Source organism: Condylura cristata, unplaced genomic scaffold (assembly GCF_000260355.1).
Source record: "Condylura cristata isolate star-nosed mole 26May11 unplaced genomic scaffold, ConCri1.0 scaffold00006, whole genome shotgun sequence".
NCBI classification, from domain to species: domain Eukaryota; kingdom Metazoa; phylum Chordata; class Mammalia; order Eulipotyphla; family Talpidae; genus Condylura; species Condylura cristata.
The window spans coordinates 26,464,325-26,478,431 of record NW_004567107.1 but is presented as its reverse complement, the minus strand read 5'-3'; the positions used below and the strand labels follow the sequence as shown (position 1 = coordinate 26,478,431).

General features: G+C 42.7%; 1 protein-coding gene across 1 annotated transcript; it reads left to right on the top strand.

The window, feature by feature from the left end:
• Window positions 1-7,977: 7,977 nt before the first annotated feature.
• LOC101632477 (sodium bicarbonate transporter-like protein 11) lies at window positions 7,978-9,291 on the top strand. The gene has a single exon (XM_012721293.1). The coding sequence runs from the start codon at window positions 8,095-8,097 to the stop codon at window positions 9,289-9,291; it is 1,197 nt and encodes a 398-aa protein (XP_012576747.1). The 5' UTR covers window positions 7,978-8,094.
• The last annotated feature ends 4,816 nt before the right edge of the window (window positions 9,292-14,107 follow it).

Sequence of the window (14,107 nt, the reverse complement as noted above, 5' to 3'; positions counted from 1 at the left end):
ATGCTTACTACTACTACCAGACACTGTGTTTTATAGACCTTCTCATGATGAGCTGAGTGAAGCTTCAACTCTAAGATTCAGAGACCCAAGACTTGCCTGGGACCTCACAGGACATGGCAGAGGTAGAGGTGAAAGCCAGTTTTGACTTCACAACCAAATTTCTTAACTGCTAACACTATGCTGCTCCCCTGAAAGCCAATCCTCTTCCTCTGCACCCTCACCCTCACCTTGCTTCTACTCCGTGTGTTCTCCAACTGAAGGCAGCTTTGAAGGACATGCAATGCATCTTCTTGTCATCTTACACACGAGCTTCAAAGCATCCTAACACAGAGCAAGGTTGCAGCCTGGAGAGAAGCTAATATGCTTATTTCACAAAGCAGGACCAGTTGCGATCCCCGATGGAAGTGGACCTTACCTGCTGCTGTCTGGTTGGGGGTTGAGAAATGCATCTAGGAATGGGCTCATGAGCCACCAGGGGGAAGAATAGGGAACTCAGCCAAGGAAACTTTTAATCCAAAGGAAAAAAAAAAAAAGAATAACTCTTTTTAAGTCTTATATAGATTGATGAGGAAATCCTAAATTCAAACATTTAAAAAAATTTTAAATTGGTGCTTATATTTTAATTTATTCTCAGAAGGATAGGAGGGCCTAGAAGAATAGCAATATGTAGGTCTATTTTATGATTTGCTGTGGTAAGCCACATTTAATCCCTTTCTTCAGTGAAAGGATTTACTAAGATACAACAAAATGTCTCTTTTGCTTTCATTATATTTCTTTCCAGGTTTTTATTTAGTTCACAATGTTATGATAATAAAGAAAATTATCCATAATCCTACCTCCCTAACAAATGAACTGCTCAACATCTTTTTCTCTTTACTTATATGCTAGAAAAATTTACACAGAAAATTTATTAGTGCCATTAGAGCTTTGAATTCAGCTTTCTCACTTAACAGTTTATCATCATAATACCACATGGACTTTGTAATTATCATTTAAAAGGTATTTTAGTAATTATTTCAATAGCTGCTTAATACCCTTATAAGTGGATATATTGATAGCATTCCCTAGTACCATATACTTAGAAGGACTCAGCTTTTCACTATTACAAACACTCTCTGGGTGCACACTTTGTCCTGATTTATTATTTCCTAAAATCCCTGAATCTAGGTATAGATATTGATATATAGACAAATGACTTTGAAAGAGACTTTTTCCCATTTTGTCTCCAATAATGGATGGAAATGATGCTTTCACCACAAATAAGAGAAACCTAATGAAAGATGACTTGAAAAGCAACATTTTTACTTGTTAAATAAGTGGTGTAACAAAGCTGGTCTTGTCTCTATCCTCTTATTTCTGTTGCTGCCATACACTAAATACCTTTACCAGGATTTCAGGAAAGGAGCAAAGCAGTCACTATCCCCATTTTATAGCTAAAGAAACAGACTCAGGGTTCTGCCAAGGTTGCACACTGAGCACCAAGACAGGCAATATCCATAGCTGTAGTGACCCCAAAATGATGGCTTTGGTTTCTTATAACCTCCAATAATATTCTTGGTGTTTTCTTTTCTTTTCTTTTTTTTTAATTTTATCTCTGGAATTTTCAGAGAGGCAAAATACAGGTACAACTTTTACCTTTTTAAAACAAGTGTCTTAGACATCCTTGCCTCCGATGTCTACTCTGTACACAAACACCACTGTTAAATCTGTGAGCTTCAAACAGCTGGCTTAGTTTAAAGACAAGGAGATGGAGATGCAGTGAAGAGAGAGGACTTCGCAGGTACATTCTTGGAGTTGGCAGTACACCAGTATCCACAATCTTTTACACTTTCTGGCTTGAAATGTTACCTGGAGCACTTTAGTGTGTCACTTGTGTTCTGTGAGATAGTAATAAGTCAGCATTTAAAAAAGGATCTCATGGTCAATCATTTGGGATATTTTGGATACCTCATGGGTTTATTTACTTATTTTATCTTGGAGTTCCCTGTTGAAATAAGTCTGATAACTTGGAATAAAATTAAAATAGGTTAATTGAAAAAAAAGATTTATTTATTTATGCATACAGAACTGGGGTACAGGCCAGAGATGCGGAGGGTGAGAGGATTCACCGGAGCAGAACAGGCAGATCGAGGAAGCACACTGCTGAGGGGAGCGGTGGGCAGGTCAGGAGAGGTCTGCGGCGCCATGTGGATCTCCTCCGGGACAGGCGGGGATCGAACTCATGAGGAATTGGCTTAAGCTTCTTAGTGCAGTGCTTTAATCCACTGCGCCACCAGGGAGGACCCTGTTTTATTTTTTTTTTTAAGTAAATCTTTCCATTTTAGTGATTTTTATCCTTAGTTATTTTATCTTTATTTGTTTTATCTTTATTTATTTACTGGTTTTATCTTTATTTATTTTAAGATTTATTTATTTATGCAAACAAGAACGGGGGTACAGATCAGAGGTGCGGGAGGTGAAAGGATTCACCTGAGACAGAGTGGGGAGCAGAACAGGCAGATCGACCGAAATACACTGCTGAGGGGAGCAGTGGGCAAGACAAGTCTGCCACACCATGTGGGTCACCTCCCTGGCTGGATATCGAACCTGGGCTGCAGTGGCTGCAGATAGCTTCATAGTGCTGCATTTTAACCCCTTGTACTACTAGGGAGGCGTTAGATTTTATTTTAAAATTTAATTTGTCATATATATATTTTTTTTTTGACTAAGTTTTCAAATGACTAAGTATGAATCAAATTCAAAAGGTAAAGAAGCGACCTGAGGAAATGTCTCTTTCCACTTCTGTCCCCAGTTCCCCTTTCTGAGAATTTGGTAATCATTATCACCAGTTTGCTTTCAGAAGTCATCCGTAGGTGTCCATTTACTGTATCTTGGTGATTGCTCTACATTGGCACCAAAAGAGTGTCCTCATTTTCTGTGTGTTTTTTTTTTTTTTCCCTATAGAATGGCATTCTAGTCAACAGCATTTGAAACTCCTATTGGAAATACAGCCTCTGGGGTCTCCCTGGTGGTGCAGGGGTGAAAGACAGTGCTATCAACCTATTGCTGGCTACTGCAGTACAAGTTTGATCCCCAGTCCGCCAGGAGACCTACATGGCCCAGCAGACCTCGCCTGTCTCACCAGCTGCTCCCCTCAGCAGTGTATTTCAGTTGACCTGCCTGTCCTGTTCCCCACTCTGTCTCTGGTGAATCTTTTTCCTGTCCTACACTTCTACTCTATACCCCAGTTCTTGCATGCATAAATAAATACATCTTTAAAAAAAAAAAAGGAAACACAGCCTCTGGCCTCAAGGAGACTACTCACTATCCCTCTGGAAAAATGAGATGTGCTCATTATAACCACTAAAAGGAGGTAGAACATGCACAGCGAGGAGCGCATCAATGCGGTGGTCTTGTAATAGAAAGAGAAGCTCACTGTCCACTAGGCTGGGTCAAGGGTGGGAGCTGGAACCTGAGAAAATGCCTCCAGAGCCTGGGGTGAGGGACAGTGATAAGCAGTTCCACATCACAGTGACCTTTGTTTTAAAACAAAGAAGGCCAAAATGTATGAATCTGGCCAACTCCAACATTAAGAGGCTGAGCACAAGAGTTTGATTTTTATTAGCTGTATTTGTTGCCCATATATTGGAACCGATCTTAAAGTGGAAGTCAGACGTGTATATCAGATATCATTTGGAGTAATGAGTGTGTTTTCCTAATCTTTCCAATACCAACCTTACAACTCATCTCCAAGAGCATGCATACTAATTAATTTGTTTTCCATATAGTAATAAGATTAACAACTTCGCATTTACACGGGGTACTGAGTCATGTTCAAATAAAACAAGTTCTAATGAGAAAAATTGGATGCAGCCGCAAATCATGTCCCACTCGGCAATCCAGGTTTATGTGTGTTTGTCTGTCTTTGCTACACGTATTTTTGTGAGGATCTCACTGTAAACAAGATGATTTCTTTCATGTTGGGTTAGTCTGGGTAAATTTGTTTAATGAACAACAAAGTCATTGTAAACACTGTACAGATCTGCGTGCCTTCCAGCGTGGCTAGGAATCTTTTAAGCTGCTTCAAAAAATAAACGTGTCAACCACAAAAACAATATTGGGGGAAAACACTATTAATATATCAAGGTTCTTATCTATGCAGCCTGTCTAGTTTTCTCCTGGACAATTGAGGAGTTTGTGGCAAAATGAGAGGTGACCTTGCACAATCTGTCTGCCTCAGTTTCCCTTTTTTTCAAGTGGTGAATTGTGTAGGCCTATTGCCGCCAGAAACAACTGGAAGTCTTTTTAAAAATGCAATGTCCAATCTACTGAATCCTAGTCCTACTAAAGTCCTTTCTCTGGAGCTGGGGTCCTAGAATCTCTATTTTTTTCAGACAAGCTCCTCAGATGATTAGATGATCAGCCTAGTTAGGTACCCACTCAACTAGAATGATTACCACTAAGATCTTTTTCCCCTTTTATTTTCTTTTATGTTCTCTTTCTTCATGATTTCATCACCTTTTATGTTTTCTTTTTTTTTTTAAAGATTTATTTATTTATGCATACAGAACTGGGGTACAGGCCAGAGATGTGGAGGATGAGAGGATTCACCAGGGACAGAGTGGGGAGCAGAACAGGCAGATCGACGAAGTACACCGCTGAGGGGAGCAGCAGACGGGTAAGGAGAGGTCTGCCATGCCATGTGGATCTCCTCCGGGGCAGGCGGGGATCAAACTCATGAGGAAATGGCTCAAGCTTCTCAGTGCTGTGCTTTAACCCGCTGCGCCACTAGGGAAGGCCACCTTTTATGTTTTCTTTCTTCATGATTTCATGATCATAAATACTCATGATTCTAAAAACTCACCTTGGAAAATACTCGTGTTCATATTTGGGTAGTGGAAGAGAACAGGCTGGGGAGGGGCATTGACGTCCTGGATTCCGCTCAAGCTATCCTCAAATTGGAAAAGTAAGAACTCTGGACCTCTTCAGTCACAAAACAAGGTCATCAGACCCAGCAATGTGGAGGGTCCTTCCTCTTTGACATCCTGGAACTTAATTCCTAACCCTTTTGGGATTCATCTGATTGCACATAAAATGACCTTGTAGTTGACTTTTGAGAACAGATATGAAGGTTGGGTAATCCATCTGGAGATGACTACTCCTCACAGGGGGTCATTTTCCATCTTACTCTCTTTCGGAGAACGACGTGGATGAGTCCTGACATGTCCAAGGCCCTGATGGTCTCCCCTTCCTTTCAAGCTCCATTCATTCCAGCCTTTCTTTCTCCTCTGGTTCAGGATCCATATGAGATATCTTTGTGCTCTACCTCTTACCATGCGCAGTCCAGAGGCCCCTAGCATCTGAAGAATGAATAGAATGAATAAATGAGTGAATGAGATGCTCCCGAGATGGCCTCAGGTGTAACATTCAGTGCCTGTGCGTCTGTTGGCCCTCATAGGCTCTGTCCTCAGTAAGGTAGAGGAACAGAGAGTGCATCAGGTTTGTACAGTGCTCGGAGATAGCAAGTAGCAAAGCCCCTTTGTCCAAACACAGAGCTCAGCAGTGTCTGACTTCACACAAATGGGATGATACTGGGCGCCTTCTTATATCCTGATTTTTTTTCACCAAACATCGTACCATGTTTTCTCAATGGAATGGAGGCTTGTGGGGGGGGGGGGGGTGGGGTAGGTAACCAGTCTTCACTTTTAAACTATACACATCTGCTTTATTCATTTGCAACATCTGTACTATATTTCACAATAAAAGAAAAGAAAACAACAAGTCCAAGACAATCCAATTTTGTTCTGTATTGACTACAGAAAAGTGACTGGGTATCTCTGCATGCATCTTTACAAAAGGTAAGGATCAAGGGGGAAGTTTCTCACTTGGGAACACTGCCTCAGAGTTTCCCAGTTGCTTCCCTTTTATCCCACTGCTACGCCAGCATTCTGACATTACCCTCTCACCTGCAATATCCCTCACCACACCCTGTGCTGATCCTAGCAAGTTGTCTGACCTGCTGGGCTTCAGTTTCTTCATAAATAAAATGGCTGTATTGCCTGCGGCATGGGGGAGTGGCAGGGGGCTCACAGATAAATAAGGTATCAAAACCCACTTGCCATATCTATGATTGGGTCCTGAATCCACACATGTGGCAAAGTAACAGTGTGGAAAATGGGAGTTATGGGCTTTGTGTTGATAAACCTGAGAAAGAGTGGGAGAAAATAATTTTCCATTAGGAGACCCAGTTCAGCAACATTTCAGTATTACCTGCCTGGGCTGCCTTACGTGTAGCTCTGTGGGGAGTCAGGGTTTAATGAAGTAGGATAAACCACACACGCACATTAGTTAGCCTCAGCACAGGCAGGATTAACTTTACACTCCATTTGCAAGAGCAAAGCTCCTCTCCTAGAGTTTGTTATAAAGGGATTTAGAATCACAGAATGATAGAGCTGGAAGAGAGCCCCTAAGACATCATCATAATCCTCCCCAGTCATTTTACGGAGGGTCAAACTGAAGTCCAGAGAACAGAAGGGACGTGCCCAAGGTCACCTACAGTATTAGGGACACAGCTCAACTTGCAAATGGTTCCCAAGCCTGTGTTCTCTCCTTTCTGGCATGGGCCAATTTGTGGTATCTTTGTAATGAAGACAGGGTATTGCGTTTCTCTTGATGTATGTGCACTGTCCCCCTCTATTCACACACCCTTTGGATTCAGGGTACATGAGAAGGCCAACTGAGGATGAAAATGTGCTGCATGGATGCATTAGGAACATTTCAAGCCCTTGGTTCACATGTTAGGAGCTGTAACAAACCCAGGGGCTAACGTTAGATACCTTTATAATAATAACATTGCCTTCACCATCATCATCCCCCAGTAACACATATACCACATCCATTCAGGCTCTGTTCTAAGCACCTCTGTTGTTCATTCATTTGCTCTTCACAGCAACTCAAAGTGAAAATTATTATCTAAGTGATAAGTGCTAGTATCTTAGTTAACAGAGGCAGGTGCCAAAGCAGAGAGGTTTATAAAAATTTACAATGTGTCACACAATTTGTAAGGGACTTAGCTGGAATTTGAAGAAGACAATCTAGCTCCAGGTCTGGCTCTCCCAAACTAGTCCATCTATTTTTATTCCCAGTTCACCTAATTTGTTGTACGGCTTTGGGTAAATCCTTTCCCCTTCTGTACTTTCCTTATTGATTGAGAGGGTTCCTCAAAATGCCCTAAGTTAGCTGTGCTCTGTAAATTGAAGCCAAAATCTTTGTGGCCCACTGATCTTTGCTTCATTCTTTTTAAAATGGGAGTCCCCTCACTCTTTTAGCATAAATCTGATATTCGTGTCTACCTGAATGCCTCAATCACCCTATTGCATCTCTACAATCAGAAGGACACATCAGAGCCTTTTAACAAGGAAAGACAGGCTGTCTCTTTGGTTTCTAAAACACATGCAGTAGTGGAAGGGGAGAGAGTTGCGGAGCAGAGCAGCATTTACCCTTTGTTTAAGTCACTCCCTTTACTAGCTATGTGATCTAGAGCAAGTTGCTCAACTTCTCCAACTCTCAGTTTCTTTGTCTGAAACACAGGACTAATGACACTCACTTTATTAACATGAAAACAATGAAAAATTAAATGTTTAGCATTGTGTCCTGCACACAGTGAATGGTCAGCACAGGAAGCTGTTTTCCTTATCTGGGAAAAATGCCCATGTTTTAGTGGATTTTTTGGTCACGAGAGCTGTCATCTTCAAGGAACAGTCATGGATCTTCTGCCATGAGTTCCAAGTGGTGGAAGAACCACATCATGAAGACACAACATCCTATGTCCATATGAACACATTCATCAGAGAGTTCCAGGGTTGCTTGGTACTAGGGACCTCAGAATGCAAGGAAAGATTGAAGGCCATGAGGCTCAAAGGCCCTGAGAGGAACAGGAGAGTGAAGGAAACAAAAGTGCTGCCTTCAGTACCTTAAGGGCCACAAAAGGAGAGTCAAGTGATCTGGGGCATCTGTGACGACTACCACCTGGACTTCAACTCCTTCTACGCGTGGACGGGCCTGTGGAACAGTTTCTTTCTCACGCTTTATGCCCTCTTCAACCTCAGCTTGGTCATGAGTCTCTTCAAGAGGTCGACGGAGGAGATCATTGCCCTGTTTATTTCCATCACATTCGTGCTGGATGCTGTCAAGGGCATGGTCAAAATCTTCCAGAAGTACTACTATGGCCCTAACACTGGGAACTACCATGCAGAAAGCACTTCCCTGGTCAGCCTGCTGGGCCTCAACACCAGCCTCCTGGCCAGCCCGATGGAGCTGACGTCAGCGGGCAGCCATCCTGAGAACGCAGGCCGAGAGACCGCCGTGCTCAGCCTCTTCATCATGCTGGGCACACTGTGGCTGGGTTACACGCTCTACCAGTTCAAGAAGAGCCCCTACCTGCACCCCTATATGCTTGAGATCCTGTCAGACTGCGCCCTGCCCATCTCGGTGCTCCTCTTCTCCCTCATCTGCTCCTACGGCTTCCGGGAAATTAAGATGAGCAAGTTCTGCTACAACCCCAGCAAGAGCCTGTTTGAGATGGCCCAGATGCACTCGCTGTCCCTGGAGGCCATCGGCGGGGCCATGGGCCTCGGCTTCCTGCTCTCCTTGCTCTTCTTCATCGAGCAGAACCTGGTGGCTGGCTTGACTAATGCTCCAGAGAACAGGCTGGTGAAGGGCACCGCCTACCACTGGGACCTCCTGCTCATCGCCATCATCAACACGGGGCTGTCTCTGTTCGGGCTGCCCTGGATCCACGCGGCCTACCCCCACTCCCCGCTGCACGTGCGGCTGCTGGCGCTGGTGGAGGAGCGAGTGGAGAATGGGCACATTTATGAGACGATAGTGAGCATGAAGGAGACACGGCTGACCACCCTGGGTGCTAGCATCCTGGTGGGCTTCTCCCTCCTGCTGCTGCCCTTCCCGCTGCAGTGGATCTCCAAGCCGGTGCTCTACGGCCTCTTCCTCTACATGGCCTTTACCTCCATCGACGGCAACCAGCTCTTTGAGCGCATGGCCCTGCTACTCAAGGAGCAGACTTCGTACCCTTCCACCCACTACATCCGGCACGTACCCCAGAGGAAGATCCACTACTTCACAGGCCTGCAGATCCTGCAGCTGCTGCTGCTCTGTGCCTTTGGCGTAAGCAGCCTGCCCTACATGAAGATGATCTTTCCCCTCATCATGATCGCCATGATTCCCATCCGCTACAACCTGCTCCCCCGAATCATTGAAGCCAAATACTTGGATGCCATGGACGCTGAGCACTGAGACCCTGACTGGCAGGCCCTGGCCACCCCCTGGCCACCTGCTTGTCAAGGCCCACCCAGGCTGGCATGTGACGATGTGGGGAGGTGTGATTGCCTTTGGGGCGTTGCTCTGTGCTGTGCCCCCTCACAGCTCCTGATAGGCCTAGGGCATCTAGGCATTGTGGGGGTTAGGTCGTGTGTCCAGCCCTCTCCCCTGCCTTTGGGTTAAGAACACTGCTCAGGGCAGCTTCTGCCCAGGGTGGGACTAAACAGGACGGATTTTCTTTTGATAAAAGAGATGCCTGAGAGAGAAGCCATTTCCTTGATTGTGTAAGGAACTTGCGGTATGCACATTAGAGAATAAAGCTTCTGTCTCTAAAAAAAAAAAAAAAAAAAAAAAACACTATCAGTTAGGATCCAACCCCAAAACAGAAACATTTCTGAGCAAAGGGAATGCATTGGCTACACACCAGTGATGCAAGAGCTTCCAAAGCCTTCCTGAGAACAGTGAAATGACTCAGATATCATGAATAGACACAGGCCCCTGCTAATTGTCATTAAAGGGAGAGGAGAAAATGTGGCATTGCAAGTATCACCTGGTGGAAGCTGGGACAATGGTGGCTGTGTCCAGTGAGAGTTGGGACCCAGTCATGGAGAAAATGTAGCTGCATACATAATCTGGCACTATCACCCCCCTAGAGAAAGAGAGGATTCCTTGACTTCTCTTTTTCCTACCCTGCCCCATCTCCTGCAAATGTCTCCCCTTGCTCAGACCCACTAAACTCACCTGACATGAAGCCTGAGACTGAGGGCCCATGGGCAGCCACTCCCACCTTCAATGCAGGGAGAGAATCTGGGGCAATGCAAGGAGTGAACATGAAGACTAAGGGCCAAGGAACAACACACCATCACAGCATTCTGTTGGGTTCACAGAGAATAAGCAGTAGATCCACACAAAAAGGTGGTGATGCTACCAAAAGGGAAAAGGATACTGGATAGTACTTTCCAGGTGTCCAAATATGAAATGGACCACTTCAAGAGGTGAGATGTCTATTACTGGAGGGGTTCAAATACACTAGAGGCCCATCTGTCAGAGATCAGATAGTGGCATTGCCATGTCGACAGGTAGACAGGCCCTGCTGTCTCTAAATCTCTGCTAGTTCTTACCTAGTGAGTTTTCTACATGGTTATTATTTTTAGCCCTGCTGTTCCTCCCCTAAGTCTAGGCCATGCATTTCTGTGATTAACACAGAGTAACACATTTGTAAACTACAAGCAGCTTTGATTTGGAACATGCTGAAGAGCCTGGCACCATCAAGTGGGCCTCTGATTGTATTTCCAGCTTGCATCTGGTCCTTCTTGTTACATCCTTACTCCTGTGCCAGAATTATTGTTGCCAAAAGTGGTCAGAGACTTAAAAGTTTACTTATACCTTTTGGCAGAATCAGTAAACTGGATTATTAAAGTTTTGTATTCTCTCTTTGAATCTCCCCAAAGAAAAGAAATCACAAGAACAGATCTTGGCATAGAAAGAAGATGAGACAAAGAATGTAATCATAATACTAGTGAATGGTTTTCAGACTGACATCTGTACATTAAGAATATGTAAAAATACCAATTTCATGCTCTGACAACTTATTCTGCGTCAGGGGTGGGGTAATGCCCTGGGAATGCCAAATGTCAAAGCGTTACATAATGTCAGCTATTCATATGCTCCTTTGATGAGATATCACTGGGAATGGGAATACCTTAAGGGAGAGATGTCTTTAAAAGAGGGAGGGGAGAGGGGAAATGGAAGGAAAGGAAGGAAGAAAAGAAGGAGCAGAGGCAAAGGGAAGCAAAGATCATAATAAAAAGAATGACCTTGTACAGATTTTATGTGTATGTGTACATATACTTAAGCACTATGTAGCATCCAAAATCTAAGTTGCCATGTGTTGTACCACTTTTGTTTGCATTGATTTCCCATAGTTAGAATACCCATGTTTGACTACCCCTGAGGGGGAAAAAATCAAACATTCTATAAAAATGAACAATGATGTAAAAACTACACACACACACACACACATACCCAAGCTTAGTATATCTTCTATCGTGGGTATAACAGTCACTTTTTGTCTGAATTTTTATAACATCAACAGAAATCTAAAAGTAAATATTCATCCATAATCCTATGGCTTTAACAAAGACTCCTAACTGGCTTCTTTCCTCTGGTCTTGCCACCCCCACACATTGGATACCGCACATAATTGATCACGTTACCTTTCTTAAACCTCTGTTTAGTCTTGATTGTTATAGGATAAATCCAATCCCTCTGCCTGGCACACATGGTCTTTCTGTTCTGACTCCTGCCTTTCCCTACAGCCTCCCAGCCTGTATAGCTTCCATGCTGTAATGGTGCTTTTCCTTTCTCCCTATACCATCCTGTCCCTGCACACCATGCTCATCAGACCGATGATCTGTCACTGCAAACACAGGACACTGAGTTTCTTACCTCTCGGTTTCTGTACTAGAACATGCCAGGCATGGTGCCCCACCTCCCTCTCTAGTTGCATCACAGAGAACACTTTCTCCTCTTTCAAGATTGAGTCATTTGTGATTTCCTTCATTTGCTCAGTGACATAGTAATTCTGTGTTCCCATGAACTCCCTAATCGTTCTATCTTAGAAACTGGTAGTATTTTATTTCACATTTACTTTCAGAGTTGTCTCTCTGTAGTAGGTTATAAACACACAGTATAATACTGGAGTGGAGCAGGACAGGATCTCAAGTAGGGATCCATTAAACTGAACAAGGGCCAAGGAAGTGCTAGAGTTTTGATAGAGTTACTTGAGCATTATCAGAGTTAGTGTCTTCTAAAGCAGCCTGAAGTTTTCTTTGGGTAATGTTCAGTCAGATAGATGGACTTACTCTCTGTGCCAAGAAACCAAAAGAAATGATGAAACTTCACACTGTTCCTGCACTGCTGAGCACAGGCACAGAAGAAAGTTTTAGAGTAAGTTCTCAGAGCAGCAGTACAGCACAGGGAGAAAGAAGCCATTCTCAACAGTGAGGCATTGCACACAGAGGGAGAAATGTGCAGTAGTTCCAGCAGTTTAATGGATCTGTCCATGGTACAGGATTGCTAGGGCTGTGCAAATGTAGTCACTGGAGCCTATACAGAAAGTGTAAAGTGTCAAGTGTTGTCATTAGGGAGACAGGATCTTCTGTAAATAACATGTCTGATACAAGAAATATATTGTACAAAAGTCAGACTAGTATTTATTATAGAGAAGAACAGATTCACAATGAAGGCAGAGGAAGGTATGGAATCTATCAGAACAGAGATGGTCCTTTCAAATCTGACCTTGATAACAGTTTCATGACTCTAGGAAGAAATAATGGATATTAATTGTTGACACACAAAGCATAAAATCTAGAGTTCATTGTATATAATTTTGCTCAAATGTACAGTAAAGAATACATAGCTCATCCAATAGGGTGAGTATTTTCAATTAATTCTTTCTCTTGTTAATCTCAGGTCCCAAATAAAATAACTCATGCTAATGTCCATACGAACACATCTTTGGACTGAAGATTGCAGGCATGATTCTGGAGTCCAGGATGGGCAGCTGAAGAAAGTTGCTTCCTTATAGAATGAGGGAGCTTTCTATTTCTGAATATGATCTGTCTGTATTTGAGTATTAGAGACTATAGGTCCAGGACTTTTTAAATAAAGGCATGCTATTTGGAGGGCACTGCTTTTCAATATATTACTGACGACATGCTTTGAGATTTCCTGTATGAAATCTGATGATTCTTAAATCAATTACTATCTCAATAGTTTTGGTAATCAATGCACATTATATAGTCACTTAGATCTAAACCTTGAGGAGTACAGTTCCAACTCAGAATAATAGCAAATGAGAATAAAGTCCTTCAAATATTAGCTTATTTTCCTTTTGCTTTTATAGTATCCTTTATTATCATTTATGTAGTTTAATTTATAGTGCAATCTTTTAAAATTTCATGATTTTATAAGGAAAAGCAGTCTCTAAGAAAAATTAAAAGCCATCTATATGAATGTCCAAATTTTCAAGAATGATTTCATAACCTGGATGAAAATCGTGTGCTCTCTCCATCACCTTGCAATTTGAAGAACTGCAAAATCATGAATAATAAAAAAGGATGTTAAACTTTTCAACAAATCCAGATGGGTACCAATGTCATTGAGAATTCCTGAGAATCACCTTGATTGCTGCTTCAGACTAGGACCCTGAATTGAATGGCACTTATCGGTTGTTCTGCATGGACTTTAAATGACAACAGTTTCTATAATCACATTTTTAAATTGTACGATATTAAGTTCATATTTGTGGAAAATGAAAACATCCTAACCTCAAAGGATAATAACTGGCTATTTGCTTGTTAGCATTCTATCTCTGCTTCACCCTTTTAGACTTTACCTCATTTTTTCAGAAAGGAAGAAAGATGGATTTTGAACTGGAAATCAGTCTTAACAATAACTTCCGCTGGGACCTTGCAAATTCCTCCTCTTGAGTGTTTTCTCCTGCAAAATGAAGGAACTGTGCTGAAAGTCCCTTTTAGTCATCATTCTAGGGGTTTTATTTTTCTACCATCTCTGGACAAAGAGAAATTGCCAATGGAATGACTGGACAGCTGCAAGAACTCAAAGTTATTTTTTGCAGGACATGTGCCTGGGTATAAAGAAAGTTTAAAATTTTCATTTTCAATATTAGATTGCCGGGGAATGTGTTAGCTTGTGGGTTGTGTTGCTGGTTATCCCCCATAACCCTAGCTCCTTTAATCCCCACACCATGCTTTACCCTGGGTGCCAC

Bases quoted from the DNA above. Each gene is read 5' to 3' on its own strand.
- LOC101632477 (XM_012721293.1), top strand. From the start codon at position 8,095: ATGAGTCTCTTCAAGAGGTCGACGGAGGAGATCATTGCCCTGTTTATT.